The sequence below is a fragment of the Anguilla rostrata genome, chromosome 9 (genome assembly GCF_018555375.3).
Source record: "Anguilla rostrata isolate EN2019 chromosome 9, ASM1855537v3, whole genome shotgun sequence".
Taxonomy (NCBI): Eukaryota; Metazoa; Chordata; class Actinopteri; order Anguilliformes; family Anguillidae; genus Anguilla; species Anguilla rostrata.
Window position 1 is genome coordinate 13,446,789 of NC_057941.1, and position 27,349 is coordinate 13,474,137.

General features: G+C 43.0%; 1 protein-coding gene across 1 annotated transcript; it reads right to left on the bottom strand.

The window, feature by feature from the left end:
• Nucleotides 1-3,259: 3,259 nt before the first annotated feature.
• Nucleotides 3,260-25,728, bottom strand: LOC135262992 (apelin-like). The gene is made up of 4 exons (XM_064350503.1): nucleotides 25,231-25,728; nucleotides 17,630-17,713; nucleotides 12,767-12,935; nucleotides 3,260-7,387 (listed from the first exon to the last, which is right to left on the bottom strand). Exons 1-3 carry the CDS (start codon nucleotides 25,295-25,297, stop codon nucleotides 12,772-12,774), a joined length of 315 nt encoding a protein of 104 aa, XP_064206573.1. The 5' UTR covers nucleotides 25,298-25,728; the 3' UTR covers nucleotides 3,260-7,387; nucleotides 12,767-12,771.
• Between the last annotated feature and the right edge of the window lie 1,621 nt (nucleotides 25,729-27,349).

A 27,349-nucleotide genomic window follows, 5' to 3' on the forward strand; every position in this document is an offset into this window, starting at 1 on the left:
TAGAGGAAACAAGGAGGAATCACCCCTTTGTGAGATGCAGACCACAGATTGCGATGGTTTACACTGGGCGCATCTTGTTAAGTGACACTCCTTTTAGCCAGGAATGTACACATATGCTTCCATAAATGTCTCCATTTTTTTCTTCAAAACAGCAGGTTCTGAAAAGTTTCACGTGAATAATAATGTTTATAATAATAATTGCAGGGCAGTGACAATGGAACCCCTGGGAGTGTGCTGTTTATGGCCCAGTATGCATCAGTAAAGGTTACAGCTCTGTTACTGCAACGCCACCCCTCCCCCCCACCCCCACAGACCCAACAATTTAGCACTGCTCCTGTTTGCCCTCTTCAAACTGTGCCCTTGCTATAATACCAGAGAGAGCACCCCCAGTCCATACACCTGTAAAATGAAAGCAACACCTTCTCATCACCCTGATAGATGTGACTTCTGTTTTTCACTCAACCCTGAATTACATGCTGTGTCAAAAATGCCTTTCGCCTTGTGTGTGCGGTATAGGAATGGTAAGGTACTGAGGCCTGCAGTGCGCTTGCTTTGTCCCAGGGCAGGGAGGTGTGTCGCTGAGGTGTCATGTGGCAGAGCTGTTTATTGTGTAATGAACCCCAGAGTTTTTTCTTGCTTGCTAGAGGGAGAATTTGAACGTAAGGACAGGTGTTCCCGCACCCCACTGTTGCATCTGTTTCAGATTTGTTTATGAAAGTCAGAATCCCACCCCCTAATTAACAGCAAAGAAAAAGAACGCTGGTTTCTCAGTACGACCATTGTTGTACCGTTGTCTCCACCCCATGTTTGTTTGTGCAGGTTCTGTGAAGCAGGTCTTGTCTTTTTCACCACTCCAGTGATCCATCCCTGCTGCAGAGTAGCATGTGCCAACACAGCTGAGGCACACTGATTGGCCTCTCACCTGATTCCAAGCTTCATTTACTGGGCGAAATGGTTCCTCTCTTACCTCAGCTGGTTGGCTGTCTTGCCGTGTCTCAGGCGCCAATTAAATCCCCGTCCTGCCTGGCTTGGCTCGACTCGGCGCCGGAGGCAATGCAGATGTTGCTGCTCGGCAGGGTTCTGGAGAATTTTGGGGTTGTAGGATAGACAGCCATTGGTTCTTTCTGTTTTTCGTCTTCCCTTGCTGTCAGGAAGTGATCAGTAATTAAGACAGCCGCAGGGAAGTTGGCCATAGTAGATGCACAGCAGTAACACTAGTATCTCTGATGCTTGGCACACATCATTTATGGAGAATCTTGATCTGCAGGCAACACATCCATGACTATTTTTCATGTACTGCCAATGCCTTTTCCTCAAAATTACTCCATTCTTACTATTATCCTGCTCAAATTCTGAGGTATAGTACCACATGTGCCCTGAGGGAAATATATTTGATGCTGTATTTATCTAGTTAGAAAACAAATTATATTTGAAATCTTACACTGTGTAACTCATAGACTAGAGCTGTAGGCTAGATACATTCATAAATGCATTTATTGAATTGTTGTGAATCGATAGTTGCAATATATTAAAATAAAATCTAAGAGGCTGCACAATCAGTATAGTAATTTTAGTTTATTCTGCACAAATGCAAATGATGCAAAATTATGGAACCAGCATTGGGATGAAAAAAAGACTTTTGCAAAATGGAGTGTTTGAAACAAAAGACAACCAGACAAAATAATGATCTGGCTTCTGGTGATTATGTACATCTGCCTTGCCAGTTGGGACATTAACAGATATGTCAAACACGTATGCTGATCACATCTCTCAATTTGATGCCAACAAATCAGCATTTTTGGACAGCCGCTGAATTTTTCCTTGTTAAAATAAAGAGACGTTGTTGCCAGCAATGGAGTGTGTCACAACAGCCTCATTAAGAAACACTGATTGGTTGAACATTTGCATTCTTATTAAATGTTTTATTATGATTTGTATAATCATGAAATAGTAGCAAATTTGCATAATGAACCGCCTGCAGATATTTATGTAATTAGAATGTAAAACAAATTATTTTATCATAGTGGAACATTTGAATTGTACCATAAAAACAACAAGAAAACTGAAAATCCAAAGAAAGAGAATTATACTTGCTAAATAAAATATGAACATTGCATGTTTGAGAGGTAGAAATGAGAAGGTGGATTAATTTTGGTTTGTCTGATTATTTGATTTAAAAGACAGCTGAATCGATCTTTGTGCAACTCTGTCTGTATCATCAGTATACTTCTCCTCTTCTCTGTCCTCCATTAATGTGCTTTAGACTGCCCTGTGGGGACTCAGAGGTGAGCCTGTCCTGTCTTCAGACTGCCCTGTGGGGACTCAGAGGTGAGCCTGTCCTGTCTTCAGACTGCCCTGTGGGGACTCAGGGGTGAGCCTGCGCTGTCTTTAGACTGCCCTGTGGGGACTCAGGGGTGAGCCTGCGCTGTCTTTAGACTTCCCTGAGAATACTCAAGGGTTAGCCTACTATTCCCCAAGCTACTGTCTATTCCCCTCAATTTTCTTTTCCTCTCATTTTATGGTGTGCGTTCCCCTGGTGCTACGGTGTGTGGGCTGGGGTAGACTCTGTTAACAGACGTTTGGCACTTTAACAAGTGGGACCCAGGGCTCCTTGAGCCCATCCCTGAGAGACTGCCCTCCGAGTCCAGCATGGCAAGAGAAATCCCTCCCCTCCACTGCCTCTTTTCTGTTGCAGAGGTCACGTTTTCTTGAAAATGATTTGGAAGGTGCCACAGAAACACACATCGCTCTCCTGTGGCTTTCTTCTTCTTCTTTCATACTTCCACGGGAGGAACAGTGACAATGTGCTGTGCTTTCAAAGCATGAACAGTAAAGGGAAGGGTTGAGTACAGTTCATGCGGCTAATGAACCGTGCTATTGGTGGATTTTTTTTTGCTGGTTTACAAAAAACATAAAAATAACCATTATGGTACATACCAACACATGCTGCATTAATATGCAACACATGCAGTCAGAGCATCTGTCACTAGAGAGGGAGCAGGTGATAGCAGGGGTAAGTATGAATTCCTCATTACATGATATTTTCTGACAGGTACAGTATCTCCTAGCACACACAGCTCTAACTGTAGCCCTGGTTTCGAAGGCATCTATATTCTAGGTTGACTGGATTTCCATGCTTCACTGCTCATTACTGTAGCTTCCATGAACACACCAACAGTTTACAGCATGTCTGTATCCTAGAAACCTTTCAAATTGTTACCATCACACCACCAGACAAAAAAGGACAATTGACACAATATTTTCTTAAAATAAGATATTTTTAATATTACTTATTATCATAAAGATATATTTACACACTTTACAGAAATAGAAATTAAAAACACAAAGCTACACATGAAAAGGAAATGAAAGTACTCCAAGAGCTAAAGCTTTTCATTTATAAATTAGAAACCAAAAGTTCAAATATGTACATAGTATTTCAAACATTTCTGATACATTTCTTTTTTTTTAGTTTAATTTTCTTTTTTTACACTTTTGCCCAGTTCAACACCAAAACAGAGACAGAGACTGACTGTACATTTGGCCCAGTTGGCTAATATGAGCACATATCTTCAACAGTAAAGATGAGAGACTGGGAGTAATATTACAGTGGCATTGGAACATTAGCTTTGTAATGCTGTGATACTGACTGGATGGCAGGGGCCAAAATTCTTTATTCTGTTTCCCTCATTCCACACTGTGGAGTAAAGGTGTGAGACAGACTGACCATACGAAAAAGTGCCACATGTAGGCTGTTCTATTCTGGGCCTTAAATCCTATCAGAAGCTGCTGGGGCTAATGAAAGGTAATTCTAGGACTTATGTCATTCCTCTGGGAGATCCAATCTAGTTATCCGGTTGATTGTTCAGCTAGTGGTCTTAGGATAGTGGTAGGATTTCAAATGGCTGATTCCACAGCTTGTGTTATTATTAACAGCAAATAAATGAGACATGCTGCACACCTGCCTTCCTGCCTTTCCTCTGTTTCACATGTGCAGAACATGTGAAGCTTATACTGTTTGAAACAAAAAGTGCCAGCAAAGCTAATGCTATGACAACCTATGGCCAGGATTGTGGCACCATTAGGTTTGTATGGTCTCTCATGAGTGAAGGGGGAGGGGGGTGTGGGTGTCTGCAGCTGAGCCACAAGAAAAAACAGTGAGCGAGGCTTTTTGCCACACTTTGCATGCTGGTGGTTCACTTGCCTTCTACCCTCTTTCCCCAGGGCTTTTCATATTTCTCACAATCCTGCCAATCCTAGCCCCAGCCAAATGCACATTACCAAGAGTGAACAAGAGCTAAAACCCCAAACATCAGTCATTAAATCATGAAACATTTTTTTTTTTTGTGCATAGGAACAATATTACCCAGGCCTTGTGATGTAATGAGGAAGAATGTGAGAGAGAGTGAGAGAGAGAGAGAGAAAGAAAATCGGGAATCGTTTCTCTGGTGTAAAGCTTTGCTGGAAGTCCATTAAGAAGAAACCTCTGCTCTCTGCACGTAATGCATTGATTCATCATTTGGGCTTGAGCCTTGATGTGTTAGCCTCTTTATGCCCCAAGCCCCATTAATCTGCTGCCTTCGAGGAGACTGTGGGCTGTACAGTGAAATGCATGGAAGCTTTAATGTACTTGCCACATATTGTATTGTGCTGCAGGCCCTTGTCTAAACCTGTGCTATCATAGCAAATAGTGCTTTCCAGACTGAATTCAAAGTAGCTTTGGACAGCCAGCAAGGCAACAAAAAACAGTCACTGTACATTGAAAAAACATTAAACAGCAAAGGAAGAATTTTCAGGTTTTCTTTCCTTTTCCAACTGCAAAAGCGCTGCTCTGCATATCCATACCAAGAGGTCCGGAGGGGAAGCTGGCCAATGGCTGGGGGAATGGGGAACTTGGAGCGGATACAAAACGTTTCCACTGAGCTGCCATTGATTTGGAAATCTTGGTGGTGTTTTCCTCAGAGAGCGTCGCGGCTACATTTTTAGTGACAGCACAAAAGGGAATGCCAATACCTTTTCTGTCACGCAACAGTTGGTTCCAGTTCTGTGGATAGGTAGCTCTGCTAATGCAAATGGGGCTGATACAGTCACGCGTCAAAAGCAGGGCATTGATTACATTGATAACTCAGCACCACAAAAGGCACACCCTAGGAAAGATGGGGACCTGACTGGTCTGTACTCCTCTCGGTGACACATCCCCTTTTCATACCACCCCCACCAGCACCCTAAAGGACACACATGAATCAAACCTCCAGCTCCCTTTTGAACGGTAGGAGTGAATGATAGTGGGAGTGAAAATTATTAGTATTCGGAGTGCCCTCAGATTTAATACATTTTTAATCAAGGTGAGCTTGGCTGGGTGCATTACCCCTGCGATTACTGACACTGTCTTAATAAGAGGTGCTGCCACAGGAGACAGAGGCAGCTAAAATGAACAGCTTTTTATTCTTGTTTCTAGAGGGGGAATCCTGTATGCCCTGCATTTTTCTTTTTTTGAAGACCTAAGAGCCCCAGGTGTGTAATTTTGGCGGTGCTGTCCTGTAGGTCCACTTGTTTGATGAAAATCAGAGCTTTATACAAAGACAAATTTCCCGAGCAGTGTAAATATCAATTGAACTACACTTCCTCTTCAATTTGCGCTTATATATTCTATTTAATTTGAATTTGTTTTAGTTTTTGTTTTGTGAACCACCATAATAGTCAAATGAAACGATTTATCTAGCGTAGGACAGAGATTATCCACTGGGTTTTTATGACCCGATTTCTCAAAGGTGGGACCACCTGTGCCTTGCAGGATGAAGCTAAGTTGCAGCTGCACCAAAGACACAGTGTTCAGTAAGGACTGCATCCGGACACAGGGCTAGCAGCGCATGCACGGACAGGGTTGCAGAGTAAGTATATATGCTGTACATGCCGCTGTATGTGTGTCAATTTCATAATGCACATATCAAACACTGCTTTTCGACGAACCTCAATCAAAGCACCTTTATATAAAAGAAAAAGAAAAATCCAAAATCAGCAAAATCAGAACAATTTTCAATAAAATGAAAAGGCATCAGGGCACACCAATCAAAAAGCCTCGGCCCACAATGGAGGTGAGTCAGGTGTAAAAACTCCCTTGTGCCAGCTCTCTAGAACAGGTGCACTGTGGGAAGGCTGAATAAGGTGGCTTATATATCAAAATGTCAAGTAAGTGCTGAACAGTTTTTTTTGGTCCAATTTTTTCATACATCCTCCCTTGAGCATGCAGTCAAATTTAGAACATTAACCTTTTTTTTTTTTTTTTTTTACAAAAATGCCCACTTACTGTATGCGTCAATGGTTTCTTTAAAACGAGAGGTGACCTGTCTCATCCGGACAGTGTTGTGTAATGGATGATCATTTGGCACTTCACTGAATGCAGGAGAAGTTTGTCTGTGCTGCAGATTACTCCTGGCCATGTTAACAGTCATATACAACAGCTGTGCAGGATCTGGGTGTGCAGAAGGTGAGGCTTTGCGATATTATGACAGGGCTTGGGATTGTGCATTAGAACCAACGGTGGGATGCAAGCGTTCCAGAATTTTTAGATAGCATCTCCCTTATGAACAAATGAACCGCTAAGCTTTAAGGAGGGTGTGTGTCTGGGTTTGCATTTCATTTGCACGAGGTGCTCAAATACCTTCATTTACGACCCGGATAAATTCCTCTCAAGTTCACTTAACCTCATTATGGTTATTCATTTGGAGTAACAATCACCATTGTAAAAACTAAATAAGATCACAGGGTAACAGCAGAATAACAGGTTCAGCTCCTTTAATTTTTTGAGGAAAGTCTGTTGTTGAGCTAAGCTGCTTAAGAGCCTTTGTGAAGTTCACCTGATCTGATCTGGATTTAGAGTTCAGACAGACCCAAGTGTGGGGTCCATTTACAGTTACTTCACTCAACCACTAATCCCCCCCCACACTGCCATCACCCCTGCCACTCCTAATATAAACAGTCATATGGGTATGGAATTAATGGTCATGATCACCTTATACCAGACAGAACACCACACCTCAAGGAAGCATCTGACGCTTTAAGACTAACACTAGTTGGAACCGACACCCCCACAGGCCAGAAGGCATGCAAAGTGTGCAATGCCAGGGAGAGGAAAGAGGGGAAAAACAGAGAGAGAATCTTACAGCGTAGGTAACCTGCCCTCCCCCCCACCCCCCACCAGTCCTTTGCAGAGCCGAGGGCAAAAAAGCTTGTCCAGTTTCTTGGGCAGACAAATAAGCTGCTAAAAGAACCAGGAGGCACGGAGTTCTTCAAGCTGGCCTGACCTAGGCCCCTGTTGCACGGCCTCCAGTGTAGAGGAACAGGAGCACAGAAGTCAGAACCTGGGGGTGGTTGTTCTTGGCCATGCCTGTGGGAAGCAAAGACATGGAACAGCACTGGTAAGGTCATTGCTGGTCCTGACAGCACAATATACTGCACAAGGTTACTGTGCACTAAACCTGATGGAAAAAAGTGTTCCGGCCATTTTTCCACTGGCTTGAAAATACAGTAACACGACCTAATATGACTTTCCCACAGTATTACCTTTAAAAATCTAAGCCTGCTACAAACTAGATTTAGAAAGGAAACACTATAGCCGTGTTACGTGTATTGAATGAAGGCTGCCATATTTAGAAAGGTAATCAATGCCCTCTGCCACAGCTGGTGATTAATTGTGCTTCAATGAAATATGCATGTGAGTTTATTATACAATAACTCACCTGTGTACCTTGATCTACCTTGACATAAATTTGCAGCAATAGAAGGCTGATGGTGCATATCTATATGGCATAAAACATGTTTCATGCTATTAAAGGATTTTGTATCTGAATTATACTGTGGTCCTATGATTTTTTTTGCACAAGTGTTAATGTTTTGGTTAGATCAGTGGAGGCTAGCAGAGACAGGTGAACAGTTTCTTCTACCTGCTACTCCCTCTAGTAAGGTTAATAGGCCGGCTGGTGCCTCTCTTATCCTCCCTCCTCCCAAAAGTCTTTGGGATCCTGCAGAAAATGTCTCTACAACCCTTTTCCTGATTAACACTAATCCTCTCTGCTGTCTTATCTATGGCAAAAGTATCCATCTGCTGGAGGCGATAGTTCTCCCATAATCCTGCAGCACCTCGCTGAGCCTGGGAGTTTATGGAGGGTGAAATTGAGTAAATAAGCAGAGCCAGTCTCCCACCCGGACACATGCTTGGAGCCCACTGCTGGTTCCCTCTGTGTGAGAGAGCAGCTGGTCTGTCTTTGCCCTTCCCAAGGCCAGTCTCCACATGTGCCATCTTACTTTTATGACTGCAGAGTGACTGGACCACTAGTTTTGAAGTAAACCGTGCCCATGCTTTAAAGTTCTGCTCTGACACATCACAGCCAGCCACATGTAAAATAGCGGACAGTAACTTTCATGAGCCAGGGTAGTGTTTTGTTGCAAGATTACTACAATTTTGTTGTGGAAACAAGCATGCAAACATAGCATTTGCATCTGACTTTTATGAAAAACTAATTTCCTCAAGCGAATTGATTATTTGGTGATCTTGGCATCTTCTCATCATTACATACAGGGCGCACAGCAAAAAGGGCTGAGCTCATGTCCCTGCCTGCTCATCCAAACTGGTTCACAGCTGGAGAAGAGGCCATTTGGATCACATCTTGGTTCCAAGCCCAGGGGGGATTTGGTCAGTGAGCAAGAGTACATGGTCACTTGGTCAGGGCTCTAACAAAGCACCGGTTCTCTTCAAAGACTCACTAACGGGTTCAATACTGATGGACCAATGAGGATGAGCATGAAAGGCTCTCTCCCCTCACTTAACTGTTAAAAGTTTGGATTGTTCAGTTTGAGGGCGGTGGGAGAATGCCCTGGCCCAACAGTTTCTGGAAAAAGGGTTACCCATCAGTGAAGGGTAATGGACTGTGAAGCTAAAACATGGGGAAGATTATCCTGGGTAGGGATGAATCTTACTGCAAGCATCACACCCAGAAAAGAGAACATTTCAAATAAGGAATTTTGGGAATTTCTTCAAATAAAGGTTTGAGAAATCACTGCAGATCAATAGCAGAGGGAGGGGAGGGCAAAGGTGTGATCTCCCCGGTCCTTACCCTCAGAAGGGCCCCCACTATTAGCTCCATAAGGATTTATTGTTTCAAATGGCTATTACTTTTTAATGGGGATGCACTAAAGACCAAAGAAAAATAAATAAATAAAACAAGGGAAATTTGTGTATAATTTGATTTAGTGAAACCCTGGAAAGCTCTTGTTGCTAATTTTATAAAGCTCTGCAGCAGAGCTGTGTTCATTACTTTACTCTTTGCAGGTCAACTTGCTTGGAAAATACAACCGTTGCCGCTTGTACTAACTCTAATACATGCCTGTGTTCAGAGCATAGTTTGTTCATCTGTTTGGATTGTACTTTTTTCTGTTGATGATGATGGAATGAACATGGCATGCATCAAAAAATGCCATGTACTGGGCTACATCAACTGAGCAGAGACAACAACACGGTGAGTGGAACGTCTTGTTTATTTACTTCAAATTAGATTAAGAGGAAAGAATATATAAAAAGATCAACTCGTTCCTCATCGCATTTCGGCATGTGTGTGTGACTGCCTGTGTGTCTTCATTGCTTGTGCTGTGTCTGCTTTGTAGTTGTAACACTAGATCACCATGTCTGTTTTATATTTGAATACAGAGCTATAGTGTTGCAGGCCACCGTGTCTACTTTATCTTTGAATAGATCTATAGTGTTCTAGACTGCCATGTTTATGTTGTCTTTGAATTGGTAGAACCTATGGTGCTACAGATATAACTGTATTTTTGAATAGTGGCAGTGTTATAGACCACTTTGTGTCCTTCTTTGAATCTAGGTCTTGTGTACTGAGCTTAAAGAGGACCGCTGATGGGGGTGCTGAATCATTCACCAATCCATGCAATCCAGAGCCATGTCTGCTGTCCTTGATGCTGAGAAATTGTATTGTGGCTGGCAACCTGTTTTTACTTTTTTGTGTCACTGAGCACATGCTTTCTGGCAAAAATCCACTGTGTATTATCAGGACATGCACTAGGCCTGCTTGCCTCAGTATGTGATGATAACCTAACATAAACATAAATCAGTTATCGGCTATTTTACAGTCATAAATTTTAAAATATTTTGGTCAGTAGAACCAATAGAAAGCACTGCTCTCACCCACCAAGCCCCCTGTGATGATATATTCTAGCCCTGCCCTGCTTCAGATCGTTTGTACGTTACAGTACTTCAGACATAAAGTGGTCTGACCGCTACGTGTCAGAGCCCTTCCATACCGAGGGCTTTTCACCAGGCTAGGAAAAATAGTCACATTCCTTTCTATCCATTGTGCCTTTCAGACCACCCTGGCTGAGACCACTTGATTTTCACTCCGCTTAACAATTACTTGTTTAGTATGATTTCTATGATAGACATCCATTTGGCTATAATATATCTACCAGTTAGCCTGCCCTGAAGTTGCAATGGCTGTACAATTTTGATACAGGTTCATAATTACAATTTTAGAGATAATTTCTTAATTATTGGTGCTGAACTTTGACCGAAGTAAAATGAGAAAAAGAGACGTAAAAGAGAATCATATAAAAGAAAATCTGTGTTTTTTAAAAATCACTTTAGGTTCTTACAGATGCCTCAGATAAACCAACCTGAATGCTAACTGTGGGGATTTGCAATTTTACGAGCTGCCATTGCCCAGTAGCCATTGAGGCTCAATTTGCAGGCAGGAGAAGTATATTGGTCCTTGTTACTGTGTCTGAGGGATCTGGAACAAAAAGCCTGAAAGCGATGAACTATGAAATGAACCAGGCATGAAAGCTGCAAGAGGAGGAATCTCTCAAAAATGTCTTGGTCTTGTATTGCTGAAGTGGTATTGTGAGTCACTGAGCCGTCTCTTTTTATACAGCCACACAACATCCTGTGGACTCTATCATTGTCCGGCCAGCATTCCAGCTCTCAAAACGAGCATTGACCGCTAAACGTGCTGAGAAGAGATGCTAAGGATTTAATGGACAAGCAATGAATTGTACTTGGGAGGTGTCACTTTTCCTTCAAATCCTGAAGGTCTGGCTCAGGCCAAATTCTGTCCACTCCCTTGAGGTTCAGTTTTGCTTTTGTAGCCAGAGGGGTTTATAAAATCCATTAAAAATAAACACAAAAAAGCAACTGAAAGAATAATAAGTAACAGACTGTGAAAGTGAGGAAGAAATAAAAGTCCCACCTCCTTTCTTTCATAAACCTGGAAAGCGATTAACTGTTTCATTAGGGAACAACAAAAGAGGTTTTCTTCTTGTGGGAGAATTTATAGTAGAGCTCCCTTGCGGGAAGGTCATGCCCTCCACAGAGATCTCCTGTCTCATCACAAGCATGAGATAAAAATGTGAATGAATGAGCAGTGGGACAAATGGAACCCGCTCCGGTTCACTCCAACCCAAGCTGTTTTTCCCTTTTCAAAGTCAAGTTAACAAAGGGGTGCGCTCAAGTGAGGTGAGGAGTGAACTACAGCCTGAAATACCATAGGGTTTTGATACAGGTTCAAGATGTTACGTTTATGATTCCTAATTGTAATGCCATTGTTTAAGTCTGTCATCATAGAAGACTGCTTTTCAATTTTGAAAAAAAGAGCAACCACAGACATGAGCCACTTCATAGAAATTCTGGGATATGACCGGTCCCTTCTTAGAGAGTTGCAGTGTGAAATAACTTCCTCTGAGCTGTATTAAATTACTTGGTGGCTTTTTTGGAGCCTGTGACATTAAGGCTGAGCAAACAGAATGGAAATATGTTTTTCTACAGCTTTCCTCTGATTAAAGATATCGCGAAGAAAATCGTAGCTCAGATGAAAAGTTAAACATCCTCTTGTAAGAGTGAGAGTGATTCTGTGAGAGAGAAAGTTTCTCTGTGAAACTGGGCTCTCCAGGATATTGTTTTTGGTAAATGGCTGTGATTGAATTTGCTTGAATAGAATAGGACTTTTCACCCTCAAAAGTTGACATAGGTACTCTAAGTGCAGTTTCTAAGCCTTAAAGCCTGCCACCCACAGCAATGTATTGGGTTACACGATCTGTAAATAAAACCTAAGGAGTTATTGGGGATATTGAAAGGAGAGGCTGAAGTCCAATAACCTCATAAAGATGTGGTTTTCTCCTTGCCAACAATAATGCATCTGTGTTGTGGGCAGGGATGTGGGTTTGTGAACATTTAAAGTTACCCCTTCTTCATATTACCCTGTTTTCGAATATCTCACAGTCTTAGCATACAATTGTGCTGGGAGAACAGTCAGATTTACAAGCTTCTCAATGACTCCCAGACAAACCGTCCAAGTACTTCTAAAAGTTGAATGCAGACATTTCTCTAGATGGGGTCATGCTGTATCCACGTTTATGGAGATAATCTGTTTTCCATAGAGCTGTAGAATGGCTCCTTGAACAAATGAAAATGTTTACGATCTAAGCATTTGGATAGTTTCTTTTTCCATGGTTTTAACCCCTGAATAACCAGATTAGTAAGTAATGTCAGATGCTGATGAAAGTGTCCTACATATTATGGAGTAGTTTAACCGGCTAAATCAATGGGAAACAATTACTTCATAATTTACGGATGTGATTAAAAAAAAAAATATGCCTAGGGGGGACTGATGTGCACAACTACATCAGATGAAAGTGTACTGTGATGAGAACCGAATTTAAAAGTTGTTGTTGTTGCCCACAGGAGATGGCGCACGTCACTGACCTGCTCTAGAATGGCATGGGCCCCTTGTGAGAGAGGCGAGGCCGAGGACGTCTCCTCTTCCAGCCGGCCGGTCTGTGGCTCTGGGCGCTCCTGACTGGGCTTGGCTGTGCCACCTTCCTCACAACCCCCTCCTCTAATGGTCTGCCAGGCTCTGTGGAGGTCATGGGCCCTGTGGGAGGAACACATCTGTCAACATTAATCAGAACTACACATACCTATCAATGTACACCTACTGTACCTAGCAATCTATCTATCTATCTATGCTCATTCACATGTGTATAACTGTCCATATTGAGACATATTGTGCAAACATAAGACATAAGTTATCACAAATTATGAGTCATCACAATATTAGCACTCTACTTTGTTATTGTTCCACACCTACTAATAATCTGTTCAAAGGCTTAAAATAGCAGCCTTCAATACACGTAAAGCTTAATCATTATCCAAAGGAGCGGGCATGTGTGGGCCCACCCAGCCTTTTAGATCATTAGTCAATGTGCAGAGGACGGGGTGCCACCAAAGTGAAGCAGATGGGTAATTTGCCCATTTTTTTTTTTCAGCACTGCAGTATTCTGTAGCCATGACATCTCACTTGTAAGTTATCATGCAATTAAATGCAGATATTTGTCCGTGGACCAGTGTCAAACCAACCCCCCACCCCCAACGCTGCACATACAGAGAGGGGGAAGAGAGCACGCTCACGTCCATGAGCCTACAGATGTTTTCAGTCATCTTGCAATAAGAGCGTCTCAATCCCTTAAGGCCCACGCAGACAAACTGCCTGGTCCATTGCCACTGTCCTTGCAAACTCAGCAGTGCAGGGCAGCAGTGTAGCGCAATGCTTAGAGTAGTGGATTGTAAGTCTGAGGTTGCAATTTCAATTCTCAGGAGTTCCCGTTGTAACCTTGAGCAAGGTACTTAACCCAGATTACTTCAATGAAATTTCCAATTCTATGAATGGTTTGTATGTAAAGACTGTAAGCTGTGTAAGTTGCTCTAGATAAGAGACTGCTAAATGCCTAAGTGTAATGTAACTCTTTGGAGAGAAACTTTTTGTTGACTTCAAGTCTCCACCTGTTGCTTGGTTTCTTTTTCATTTTTGATATCTCCAGATATTCCCTGAAAGCTTTCGATTCACACAAATTGCGATACCAACGAAGTGGAAAAATCCCAAAGCTCAAGCTGGGAAAAATTACTGAGGTGAGCTCTATAAATATTCACAATTTCAATTTGCTGAACCAGAGGCAGAGCTTGGCTGGTGTTCATTCCTCTAAATCATCATTCATCAGCCTCATCTTTTTCCCAGAGGAACAGAAGGGACTCGGGCTGCTGAATCAAGCACGTTCTTTTGTATTTTATGGCTTCCAAGCTGTACTTTAGTTCAGAATCTGCACAGGTAATTTCCTAAGGTGGATGCTGCAGTTTCCCCGTCTTCCATAAAGCCTGAAATGTCTGCCCTGTTTGTGTCCCAACTGTTTTTCCTCTTCTCATAAATTTAACAATATCTCTTTTTTTGTCCTTAGCTGCCATCCTACACCCTAAAATATATCTACAATCCTAAAGAGGGCATCTTTTACAGTGAGTCAAATACCCTTTCCCAAAAATAAACACACAATCCCACAGGCTTCTCTGTCAGAAGCCTCAATGACATCACACAAACTGTGTGAAGACATTTCTAGCTCCCACTATATATGGACCAGAACAGTGCCGTTAAGAAACTCACAAAAACATGTGGAAACTTTGTTAGTTTTGTAACTTTTCCAAGATAAATATCTTGGAGTCCATACAGACCATCAACCAAGGGACTTAATTAGCACTGATCAAAATAAATACACATTTCTTTATGAATAGATCAGAAGAAAACACACAACAATGAATCATTATTTCTGAGACCAATATATTCATGCCAAATATTCAGGGCTGTTCCATTCCAACGTGGACAAACTTTAGCAATGCTCTATGTTTCATCATAAATGTGGGCACAATTCAGACCCATTCCAAAACTGTCAGAGACTGGTGTCAAAAACTCAAGACTTTCAGAATCATAACAGATTTATCTGACATTTCTTCCTCATAAAATATCACTATGAGTAAAAGTTCAGTTTAAAGTAAAATATTAAATAAATGTAGCAGGGAAGGCAAGTGGAAGCATTTAACCCCAACCCACTTCTATAAAAAGTATTTCTTTTTCTCCTCCACACATGAAGAGCACACTTGTACAGTTTCAAAGAGCTGAGATTTGCATACAGTAGATGACAAGGAATATACATTTAAAGGCCAAAATTCTATATTTTTTAAGGGCTGTTCCCAAATGGCAGACAGCCCAAATTAATTCTTTACTTAATATTCTGTTGGGAAAATTATGTACATTTGCAATGAACGGTGAACTAATTCATTCATCCAGGAGAACAAATTTCAGCATCTTGAAGAAAAATAAAAGCCACCTTCCTAATCTTCTCACTAATCCTTGCATTACACCCTTCTTATGATGCCAGATACTAGTCGAATTAAGGAAGTCTATACATTCTGCTCATTTTTAAAAAGATCTATGAGGATTAACTTGTAACTCATGTGCTATTGATTTTTTTCTCACTAAGGAGAGCTGGACACTTTCACATTTGTGCTTTATTCAGACAGGTCGGCAGCAGAAAAGTGAACAGATGAGAAAGTGCCACGTGGGGATCAAACCATCACCTGCGGTGTTTGGGAGGGGAGGGGGGGAGGGGTGGTTGGGGGGGTTTGCTTCACTTGGCTGCCCTATGGACTATGCATCACTGCTCTTGAGTTTAGCAACCGGCATCAGATTTCACTCTTCATCAGTGATGCAGTTCCTGCAGGTGGAAAACCTAGGCAACCCTTTGCACACCCACAATGGCCACCACAAATTCTGAAAATCCATTCGACCCAAAAAAAGACATCCAGGTCTTACAGAACTGTAATACCGCTGGAGAGCTCAGATTGCAGCAAGCCACACCTGCAATTACGAACAAACGGGCTGTCTGGAAGGCTCTGTATCATGAGCTCATATCTCTGCCTTCTGTCTGTCAAAGCTTCCTCTATAATGAGACAATTTAGATGTCTTTGGCTGCTCTGAGCTGTCAGCGCGAAAGGGAGGAATGGCAGATTCATTGTGGTGAAAAATCTCAGCCTGTCTGGCCACAGGAAGTGAGATGAAAGCTGCAAAAAATAAATAAAAAATTGTTATTCTGTCAAAGCAATAAGCCTGGCTGTTACATATGGAGTTCTCACCTGGATGGAAGTGGGTCGTACTGGGGGTGTTTTATTGCTAGGAAGAGAAATGAATCAAAATCTTCTGACAGTTCCAATACAGGAGCCCTGGACTCCAAAAAGTAGCCTACAAAAAACAAGTTGCCGGGAGCTTTCAGGAACTTTAAAGGACTGAAGTGCCCTCCTTGACCTTTCCCCCCCTGTGTTTTTGTAGATTAGCGATAAGCGAGAGAAGGAGGTCTATTGGAAAAGGCGTTTCTCAGGCTTATCGCACAGATCTGACCTTGGAGCAGAAGCAAAGTGCAGGTTTGGCCCTAGTCGGTAATTCTCTGATTAAAGTTTAATAAAGGGGGAATTTCAGGAATGCCTCCATTTTTCTGCTACCATTTTGCTCCCTGATAAAAAGGGGAAGACAAACATTGGAAAGGAACCTCTCCTGGGACTAACGATGAACAGGCCGTTGTATAGTATCCCATTCATTTCTCAGGTGCCATCTATCAGGTTTCCTTATTCATCCATTTCACTGGTTCTCCTGGGGTTGGCTGGCACGCAAAGAGCTCCTGTAAATTCTACCGTGGCCTGTCAGTAAAGTACAGGGATTTTTCCATCACACCACAGCTGTCCATCAGATGACGAAGACTGAGAGGTGGAGCTCTGGTGGATTTGATACGCTGTGTATCGAACACTCCTGAGCAGGCCTTAGTGGAACAGCACAGTGCCACTAACCAAGGGAGTTACAGACATACGGACGTAGGAATGTGTGATGGAACATAGGTTATAGGACTGAAAGCTACAGATTAAAGACTGAGGATGGGAGGTGGGAGATTGACAAGTGATAGTCTAAAGGATTTCATCTATGACCCTGGCTCGAAGCACCAGCAGCCAGAAATGGTGGAAGGTTGGGCTTGGGTCTAGCAACCCCAGCCCGTAAAAACCTACATGCTACAGAAACAAACATTTAGATCTAGGGCTAAACCAGGTACGTATTTAAACTAGCTTCACAAAAGCACAGCCCTTAATGTCTTTGTTGCATTTGTCCTCCCCACTGCCTTCACTGCATCCTTTAGTCTCTCCTCCTTCATCCTGTCCACACTCCTCCCATCTTGTGCTATTTATACCTCTCTTTCTGTCTATTTGTCCCCCTGCATGTAAGCAGTTAATTTGGCTATGTCGACCTCTACCTGGGACTGCAGGCTCCAGTAGCTATGGCGAGCAGCCAGGAGCTATAGGGGGTCTGTGGGCAGTCAGCCTGCATGCGCCCACAGCCTGATGCCATGTGGGCCTTCCCTCTCCACTGCCATTCATGCCTGTCTCAGTGATGCACCCTGAGTCAAAGGTGACAGGAAGTAATGAGCTCTACCTCATGAAGAGGCACACCTAATTACCTTCACTCCAGGTTTTACAGTAGCATGGACAATATCACTGAAGAACCCCTAGAGTACAGCCCATCTCCTCATCTGAGATGAGAGACAATTTCAGTGGCAAAGGTCAGCCAGTGTGGGGCTGTGCACTGCACACTTCCCTGTTAATGTGTTACACTATATACAGGCTCATTTCTGTGCTTCACTAACTGGTGCATGTGGTACATCACTGGAGCACAATGGGGAGGGGTTCTAGGGCCTGAGGACTTGCCTGTTGATTGGTAAGAAACTGGAGGCTCCAAGGTAAAGGGCTGTAGGGTCCCCTCCCTCAGCTCTTCCTTATGATCTCCATCCTCTGCAGCATGCATGGGAAAGCAACATACATGAGTGCGTGGGTGTACGTGTGTGTGTGTGCATGTGTGTACAGTACGTGTGTGTGCATGAACTTGTAATACTATCTTTGTGGGAACCAAATGTCCTCACGATGATAGAAAGATGAGGAAAATGTATCTTTGTGGGGACCTTTTGCTGGTCCCCACAAGGTCAAGAGGCTGTTTTGGGGTTAGGACTTAGGGTTAGGGTTAGGGTTACAATTAGGTTAAGGTTAGGGTTAAGGTTAGGCATGTAGTGGTTGGGGTTAGGGTTAGGGTTAGAGGTTACAGAATGAATGTAGTCAATGGGAAGTCCTCACAAGGAGAGCAGTACAGGACTGTGTGTGTGTGTGTGTGTGTGTGTTAGTGTTAAAGCATGATTTCCATCTTGCTGGATTTGGGACTGTGAACATGCACTTATGACTCGCAGTTCTTGTACTTATTTCTTGTCTGCAACTATGGACTCAGCCCTGCAGCAGAGCACACGGAGGCACTCCCAGCTTTGTGCATATATACAACACTCTCAGCCACTAAGGATCTATCATATTTAAGTTGAAAAAATACATGGTAATGGTCTGAATTTCTGCACCTGCCGCTCTCTCTCTCTCTCTATCGGGAGCCTACCAGCCAGTGACTGTAGGTCCTCTCAAGAACTGATACCAATCCCTAGCAGATTTCAGGTCACGTTTCCATGCCTGCAGCAGTGAATGACGCTCAGTCAGGAGTTCATTGACTGAATTGACATGGGTCAGGCTTCCCAATTTACAGATTTCAGCACACAAGCCTGGAACCCATGCTTAGCTCCTCAGGTGTCATTAAAGAGTCCTTGGGCCCACCTGCCCTGCCTCAGGTTACCCTGATTGCAGTACAAAGGGTGAAGGGCAGGCGTTTGATGGTGAGGTCTTGTGGCTGATATTTTGTGTCATACTGTTGTGATGATATAGAGACTAGTTTCAGAATTAACACTTCACCCACCACCTATCATAACTACCCTTTTAGCTCCCTCAATTCACTTTATGAGTTGTACTGCCTGCTGGCTGCTGCAGATTGACCTCCTGGACTGGACTTATGTTTAAAGGCTCAACAAGTATGTGTGCACCCAGAATAATGAATGCATTCGCCAATGAGGTGACAGATTGCTTAGTGGGATCTAAATGCTGGGTTTGAGCACGGCACCTAATTAAGCACACAAGATTGTTTGCTGTGTGCTTACTTATCGTCTCTCAGTACCGCAAAGGGGTGAATCTGTGGTTAAAGGTTACTGTGGGCTGGCCCTTTAATGCAGAGAAACCCGAGAGCTGGTCATGCAAAGCATCTTAAGTGAGGTTTCTCCTGAATTGGTTTCTCAAGCAAGCAGCAGGCTGTCTAAAAGAGGATTTAATCCTGAGGACAGCAGCCTTAGAGTGTGGCCCAAGATTCACCAGTCAGCATTTAGTAGGCTAAAGCTGCTTGCACACGATCAGCGTCAAAACGGATGGAAGGAGTGTTGATGCCCGACTTGGCAGCAATGTTAAGTCTGGCATGGCGCGCAGCCCCAAGTTAATGTCAAGTTTTGAACTTTGACCTTATTTGAAGCTGATATTTCATAGCTTGTCCAATCACATCACAGCTTTGTATGAAGCCGGCAGATGTAAATACGGAAGAACATTTTGGGATAAACCCAAGATTTTCAGTTTCACAAATCTATCTTACAATTTAGCCTTACACTGTGGACAACCTACTACTATCACAGTTTTCAAGGTGTTTAGCAAAGTAAGGCGGTGACTACACATGAGAACAATCGAGTGTGGCCAGCTGTTGAAACATCATCTATCCAGGAAAGCCGCTGGTTCAAAAACTATATGGGAACACCCAACATGTGAAGAGTACACATGTGGGCTATAATAATCCCACTTATAAGATGACAGTGGGAAAAGGTAACTTGTGCTATTTCAAGTCACATGTTTTATTTTCACATGTGAAAATTGTATTTCACACCTGAAAAAGCCTGTCACATGAAATTTTCATTCACTTGTGAAAAAGGCCAATTGCATGTGAACATTTTCTGTTCATGTAACATTTTCTTTTCACATTGGGAAAAATGATTTCATTTCACATGCTGAATTCACATGTGAATCTATAATTTTCACACAGTCTTTTCATAAAGGAATGTAGGCTACAATGCAGACTGTGAAAGATTGATTGGTGTGCTGGCAAAAACTATAGAAACAAAATGACTGTTGAAAATGACCCAAATTTTAAGGGCAGCAATGTCACATAGCCTTTTGTGGCAGTGTATTAAGATTTGCAGCAAAAATATGTTTACTGTAAATTTATTTAGCATTTTACTAAAATGTTTTGCTGATCTACATGTACATACTGTATACTGGTTCTACAGTAAGGGTTTATTCAATATATGGTAATATTGCTTTGAAAACTACTTAGTGTATATATTTACAAATTCTGGATATATTCATTTTGGCACTTTTCTTAACAGCAGTCTGCAGTACAGGGCCTGAAATGAGAAATGTGATTTGAAATGTGATTATAAATTCAGCCTGTTGTTATACTCGGAGAAAAGCACCGTGGGACATGGTGGTGAGCTGCAAACAGTAGAAAAAGATAGATATTTTATAATAACTTTGTAAAAAAAGTTGTGAAGCTTTCAGCATTTTCCTACAACTGAAGTAGAGAGGAGTCTGACACATCATTACTTTCTCCCTGGAACCCTGCTGTTTGGAGCGAGAGGAACACACATTTCTTTCTCGGTGTAATTGCTGTCGATGGTGACAGATAGTAAAGAGTTCACATGTGCGTGCGGGATGCTAACTCGCCTGCAGTCGCAGCATCGGTTCTGAGATTGATGCGGCGGCACAAGCAGGGAAAAACAGAACATAAACACCTGCAAGGAAGCAACTGCAAAAATAAAAAATAATCTATTTTGCGGGCTCATTATCACATTTTCCTGTGTTGTATTGAAGGACTGTCGTCTGGCCAGATGGGTACACATCTTTTATAATTTAGCATTTTATTATAAATGCTTTAAAAGTTTTTTTTTAAATGCTTATAAAAGGTTATACCAACATGAGAAAGATGAGAAAAGTAGAGCTAGTTGGAAATCTTTTGGCTGTGTGGGGTTCAGTAGGACCCCACTAGTTGGCAACACTGAAGTCACCTGAACAGAATCATATTATTGAACTTGAAGACCTAGATGAAGAACCGCATGTTCTTATGACAGTGGTTCAGAAACCAACACCTGTGAATGAATCTCATCCATCAAGGTCCCTTATTTGTAAGAACCAAGGTGTCATCAATGCCACTTGCACTCATTTGCTTAAAGATTCAACAACATGCTCTTGAGATAGTGTATGCATTTTGACATTAGTAAACATGTGTTTGCTACCAGTGGCCTGTTGAGAATCATCAACGCTGGAATATGTTGCTTTACGTTTTACAAATGGACCGTGGAAAAATAATTAAAGCACACTCATTTTGTGACCTAAAATATTTATTCAGCAGTTAGCCCTGCAGTTAATAAAAGTGTCCACTCTCATCGTATCAGATTGGCAACAGCTCTAAACGTAACTTTGTATGTTCAAGACGGGAGCAATAAATCATTTTAATACTGGGCCCAGGTGGAAATGGTAGGTCATTTGAAATATCTGGGTTTAATTAAGCTGTCGAAGATGAAAATGGAGTTTTCTGGGTCTAGTCTGGGGATATGTTTTGATGTTGAATGGAGTGATTGCTAACGCAGTGGCAGGGACAACTCCCTGGCCGAGTCTCTTGCAGCTACAGCCTCAATGCAGAAGTGCGAGCCTTAAGAAGATTTAATGCCGTCACATTGTTTGAAGCCTTTTCTTTTTTTACTATCCCCATGTGCCTTTTTTACTTTACTCCTTCATCCACCTGCAAATTGGGGAAGGCAAACAGGACCACCAGCTGTGCAGTTTTAAAGGCTTTTGAATATTTCAAAGTGTGTGTGCTCCTTCCCTGCCTACAGCCTGCAGAACCCGTGTAACTCGGACCTCCTGCTGTCTCTCTCCTTGTCTCTTTTTTCTCTCTCTCTTTGACCCTGTCTATCAGGCCTCCTGCTGACTCTCTCCCTCTGTCTTTCTCTCCCTTGTTCTTGAGAGTTAATCCAACACCCTCCTCTCAACCCAATACTCTCCTTTCATTTTACCCCAACTGTACTGTCAGTGAGTTATATATATTTGAGGAATTACTTTTAGCCTCCTCCACAAGTAGTCACCTCATCTTAAGCATTTACCAAGATGAAACTTTCTCTAATATAAGGATCATTTTACATCCCTATCAAAAATGGAGTAATGATTAAGGAGGCCTCCTTTTATGTTCTTCTACTTCCATTCATTTCAGAATGAATTAATGAACCTCTTTTACTTTAGCAGAACAATAGAGTACATTATTGCACTTCTCAAAGTGGCCGGCCCTCAAGTTTAACTTCATCAAAAGCTGTGTGTCTTATACCAGACAGTGACCTGCTGAAACCAGGAGGAACTGACTTGCCTCTTTAGCATGGCCTTTACATAGAATGCTCTCATATGCCCCCGATTTTTAAACTTTAAATATTTTTAATTTTGAATTTTAAATTTAATTTTATTTCATTTCATTTTGTTTTATTTAGCTCTCTCTGTATAATGTTTTTAGTATCTCTGTGTTATTTGTACTGTTTTCTATTTTCTCCACTGTAACACTTTTTAATTACTTCTTTCTTATTTTTATGTACAGCACATTGAGCTGCATCACTTGTATGAAATGTGCTCTATAAATAAAATTTGATTGATTGTCGCTAGCTGTACCTGTCCAAAGATAAAATAGTACAGGATGGGTTGGCTGCTTTGGCGAAACTGACATTCGTTTGATTTTCTTAGGTAATAGCCACCGCTGACAGGGAGTGCCATGCAGATGTTTCCACCCCGCACTGACAATACATCTCCCCCTGCAATTTTCAACTAGTACCCAATAAAAGGAGCCAATCAATTTGCTGTGAGTGCTGGGCAGATGGACTCCAGCTCTCCTGTAATGAGCTTGATGAGTTCTCAAGCAGACTCTTGCCTCCAGGCAGAGCGTCGACAAGCCCTTGTTGCTAACTTAATTGCAGTTTGGTTGCAATTTGCTGCCTGCTCCGCATATAGAGCAAATCCAGGTTATTCGCAAAATAGATCTGAACCTCTGACCTTGCGAGAGATTCAGTGAGAGAGAGAAAGAGAGAGACACAGAGAGAAGGGGGCAACTTGGCTACTGCCTGCCAAAAATGCACCACACCTCAAAAGACCTGCTGACCGATCCCATATAATTCTGCAATAACCTTCTGACAGCTCGCCCTCTATCATCGTTACTCGCCTGCCATTACATTACTGTGGCACATCTGGAAAAGTTTGGACCCATTTTTGTTTCTCTTTACGACCCGTATAATCGCAGCCATGGGCCCAGACACCTTTACATTAGCAGAGTGAGCTGAATGAGTGGGAATTATGATTTAATGCTTCCTGCTTGCGGTTAGTGTAGGTCTCTCCTTGTTGTTTCTCAAAACATTCCCTCTTTCTTTGAAAAGAAACATTGTGCGCCCGCGGCTGGCTTAATGAGCGGCGTATTTATTTTCCTGGCCTCTCTCTGGGCGTCGGTGACCCAGAACGCGTGGCTGTTCGGCCGAGGCGGCTGTGCTGGTGCGAAACCCCCGTTCGACAATACATCAAAGTTTTGTGGCGAATAATAGTGATGCTGACAGCTTGCACGAAATTGTCCTTTCGCTCACAGCAGTACTGAACAGTCGAAGACTAGAACCTGAGCACCATGATCCTCAAACTCAAGTCAACCAGGAAGGTAAAACTTAATATCTGAAAACCATTTTGTGTGTGTGTGTGTGCAGTTACATATTACATATGCAGTTTATTACCTATGTAGTTGTGAAAGAGTGAAAGGCAAAGTTATGGTTATCCTGAGTGATTCAGCTACTTTTTTGACACACTATAAGGTTTCACATCCATAAAGGAAGGATATAGTTTGACATTTATTTTTCTAATATTCCGACCTGCTTGAGTTTGCTTAATTAATAAGCTACATCTTTCTATGAGTGAAAATTGACATTTATCTGCATTTCAGCCTTTCCTTTCCCTCGTTTCTTTAAATGGCAGTCTCTTGCCTTAGGACATATTGAATGAGGTTGCCGTGGTTGCCTGTTGCGCTATTAGTTTGGTTCCGTTTCCCCGCCCTCCCCTCGCCCGTGAGACCCAGCACTCAGAAGCGCGCGCGGAGGCCAGACGCACATGACCGAAATAGCCTGCGATTTCCCGGCAAACCCCCGGCGAGCCGGGAAGCCGCTCGGTCTCCAGACGAGCGCTTTCACGCCCACTGCCGGCACACCACTCCCCCACGCGCCCCCTCCGCCCCACCAACGTGTCCCCGCCGCAGCTCGAGCGGATGGCGAGGAGCGTCGCAGCCTCTCGCCGGCGGACTTGGCACCGCCGGGACGGGGAGAGAGCGACAACCCGAGACCCGGAGCCGCTCGCCCTCTGCCACTCATCTCCATGGGCGACCGCAGCGCTCAGCGCGACTCAGCCACGCAGCCTCATAACAGGCTCATGCACACGTGCAGCCTCGTAACCCCATGATGCTTCGAGAAAAATGAAACCTTATTAATGCACTGTGCCTCTATAAGCTGAGGGGGTGTGGGGGGAGCCCAACATCATGCTGTGGTACCTGAAACGCGAGGGGGTAACGCCTCCCTACGAGAGCTGCAGCGGCCGATAGCGGAGGGGTCTCGGTCTGAGAAGCAATCTAGGAATTCACAACCCTCCTCCCTCTTTCCCCTTTAAATTATCACTTGCCCTGCAAATGCAGGCTCTCTCTCATTCAAGCCACTGCTTTCCTTTCACATGTTAAAATGCATCCCTTGAGGGTATGCTCAGCATATTTTTTTAAAGTGCTACTCAATGCCATTTCATAACACACAGGAACGTGCGTCTCTGCAGGGACGCTGAATTTGGATTCATTTTGACAAAGCATTGCACTTGCATTATCAGCTTCTCTTATCGCAGGCATCTTTGCATAAAACAATGCCAACTGAAGCATTCTCCTAAAGAATAGCCAGCACGCCTGCTGTAATAATATCAGCACAGATGCCTCAAGACACACATACAAATACACACTTGTACAGCTTCAGTCGAGCGTCATACAGTACATTCAGTCACCACACTGCTCTGCTGAGCAGAGGACACAAATCAAAATAACGCAAAGCACTGAGCTCTCCATTTCAAACTAAGCCACTGGTGCAGCGTGTCTGCATGTCAAAGCAAGTTATAAAACTAAGCAAATAACTGGCTGTTAAAGTTCAGTACCGGGGGAAAAAAAAGACAGAAGCAATAAGAAGAAAAGCACTGCAGTGCAGTGCTGGAGCAGGTGCCTAACCACGCTGTGTAACTGGTCCACTGAACCCTGCCTTAAGGGAGAGGAAACGCACCGTGGGGAGGCTGGACGTGGCAGCCCGTTCTCCCTGACTTACCGGCACTGCCCGAGCACAGCAGAGACGCCAGGAGCACGATCACCAGCGTCAGGATCTTCACATTCATCTCTGCACTCCACTCCGACTCCCTGTCAGGCACTGGCTGTTATAGTGGTGTGTGTGTGTGTGTGTGTCTGTGCGTGCGTGTGTGAGTTTGTAAGGGAGAGAGTGTGCGAGAGAGAGGGAGCGCTTGTCTCCCAGTGAGTCTGTGTGTGTATACGTGCGTGTGTGTGCGTGTACGCACACGTTGTGTGTGGGTGTGTGAATCCGTCTGTATGTGCGGTTTTTTATGTATCAGTGTGCAAGCGTGACAGCGCCACTCGGAGACTGTAGGAAGGTCTTTATCTGAGCTCCGCCGGGGAGCTGTGTTTTAATTTCCTCTGAGAAAAGCAGCACGTGCCAAGTTGAGCGAAGCTGTGAATGTGCAGAGAGTCAGCTAGCGACAGCCTCTCGTGTGCGTGCTGTTTGCCTTGGATAAGAAGCCCAGCCAGCAGTCATGTGGCTTATGTATCTTTGACTCTCTGGGTCAGAAAAAAGGGAGCCTCCCCTTACAACCTCCCCGCCCCCTTCCTATACACACGCCCACCGACCCTCCCACTGAGGACAGCGACAGAGATGGTGGGGGGGGGGGGGGGGGGGGGGGGGCTGATGTGAATTCTGTTCAGGTTCATTCAGACATGTTGACTAGTACAAAAATAAACAAACAAACAAAAAACACTGTCAGTGGTCTGAAGGAAGTCTACCAGTAATTAAGGTTGTTTTTTTTATGAGAAGCAAAAAACAGTAAGAAAAAAACAGGTTGTTTTTCCTCCTTTTTGTCCTTATGTCTTCCTGTTTCTGTCCCTGCCCTCTGACCCTTCCCCCCTGCCCCCTCTCTCACCCTGTCGCCTGTGACAAATCGCATGAAGCTAGAGATAGAAGCTAGATAGAGCAAGCATTTTGTAAGTAATTCCACATTCTGTCAATGACACTGGGCGGGCTCGGGAATAGATATCACACCCTGTATCTGATCTGATCATCAGTGATTTCTGCTTTATTGATTCGGTCATTTGTTTATTTAATTTCAATAAGCATATTCTTTCTGTGAGAAAAGGCTTTTGCAGTTCAGGGGTATGTCAGTGATTGGGTTTTTTATAAGAGTTTATACATAAACTCCAAATTTGTGCAATAAACGGAAAACTTCTCAACTTGAATTATGAAAAACAAGATGAATATCAAAACTATAAGCATCCATTTTCTGCCATGGTCATGACAAGCTATTTGTTGTTGTGTCCTTGTCTTAATTTAAATTGTGAATTATTTCATATCTTAAATACATAATTATATGGAACTAAATGTTCAAAACATTTTTATTGCAAATCTTGGATGTGAGGTTCTCATCTACTCTCCCATTTTCTGCTTCTCAGTAAAAAAATGTTCTGCATGACTCCTTGTAGGAGTGGGAAATGGCCCAGTTGCAGTTGACTGATTTGGGGCTTTGCCATTTTTTCTTTTAGGACACTAAACTATTTCTGCAGTATACCGACCAAGTTTTAACACGGGGACAGTAACATAACATCATTGTGCAATATTACAATTGTTGAAAGTGCTATGGATATAAGAATAGTATAGTGGTAGAATCATACAGTTTTTCTTCTTAAATTTCAGACTCTGCTAGTTTAATTATGCTACAGATGCATTCGTTTGGAATACAATTTTCATTTATTAAGAACTCAGATTCATTTTCTCCTGTGTCTTCCATCAACATGACCAGTTGTATGAGATATACTTCTCGTCAAAAGCAAATAAAAAAGTTAAAATGTCAGGTTAATGGACGGGGTAGGGGTATTCCCAATGCCATTTGGAGCCTTGCCTCAGGAATAATGTAAGCATATTCCACACGCGTTAGACTGCCAAGCGTTCATTATCGTCTTCAGCACTACAGCCACTGATTCTGATGGATAGCAATTACGTAGAAGACATTACCTGCTGGAATAAAGGCAAGCATGTTCAGTATACAATTAGACTTTCCTGAAGAAATAAACTGACAGTGAAGAAATGCAAACACTGGACAGGATAGCATCTTAAGCCAGCCTAAGCCAATGTGTTACAGATTGACACGCAGAGAGAGCATGTTTCG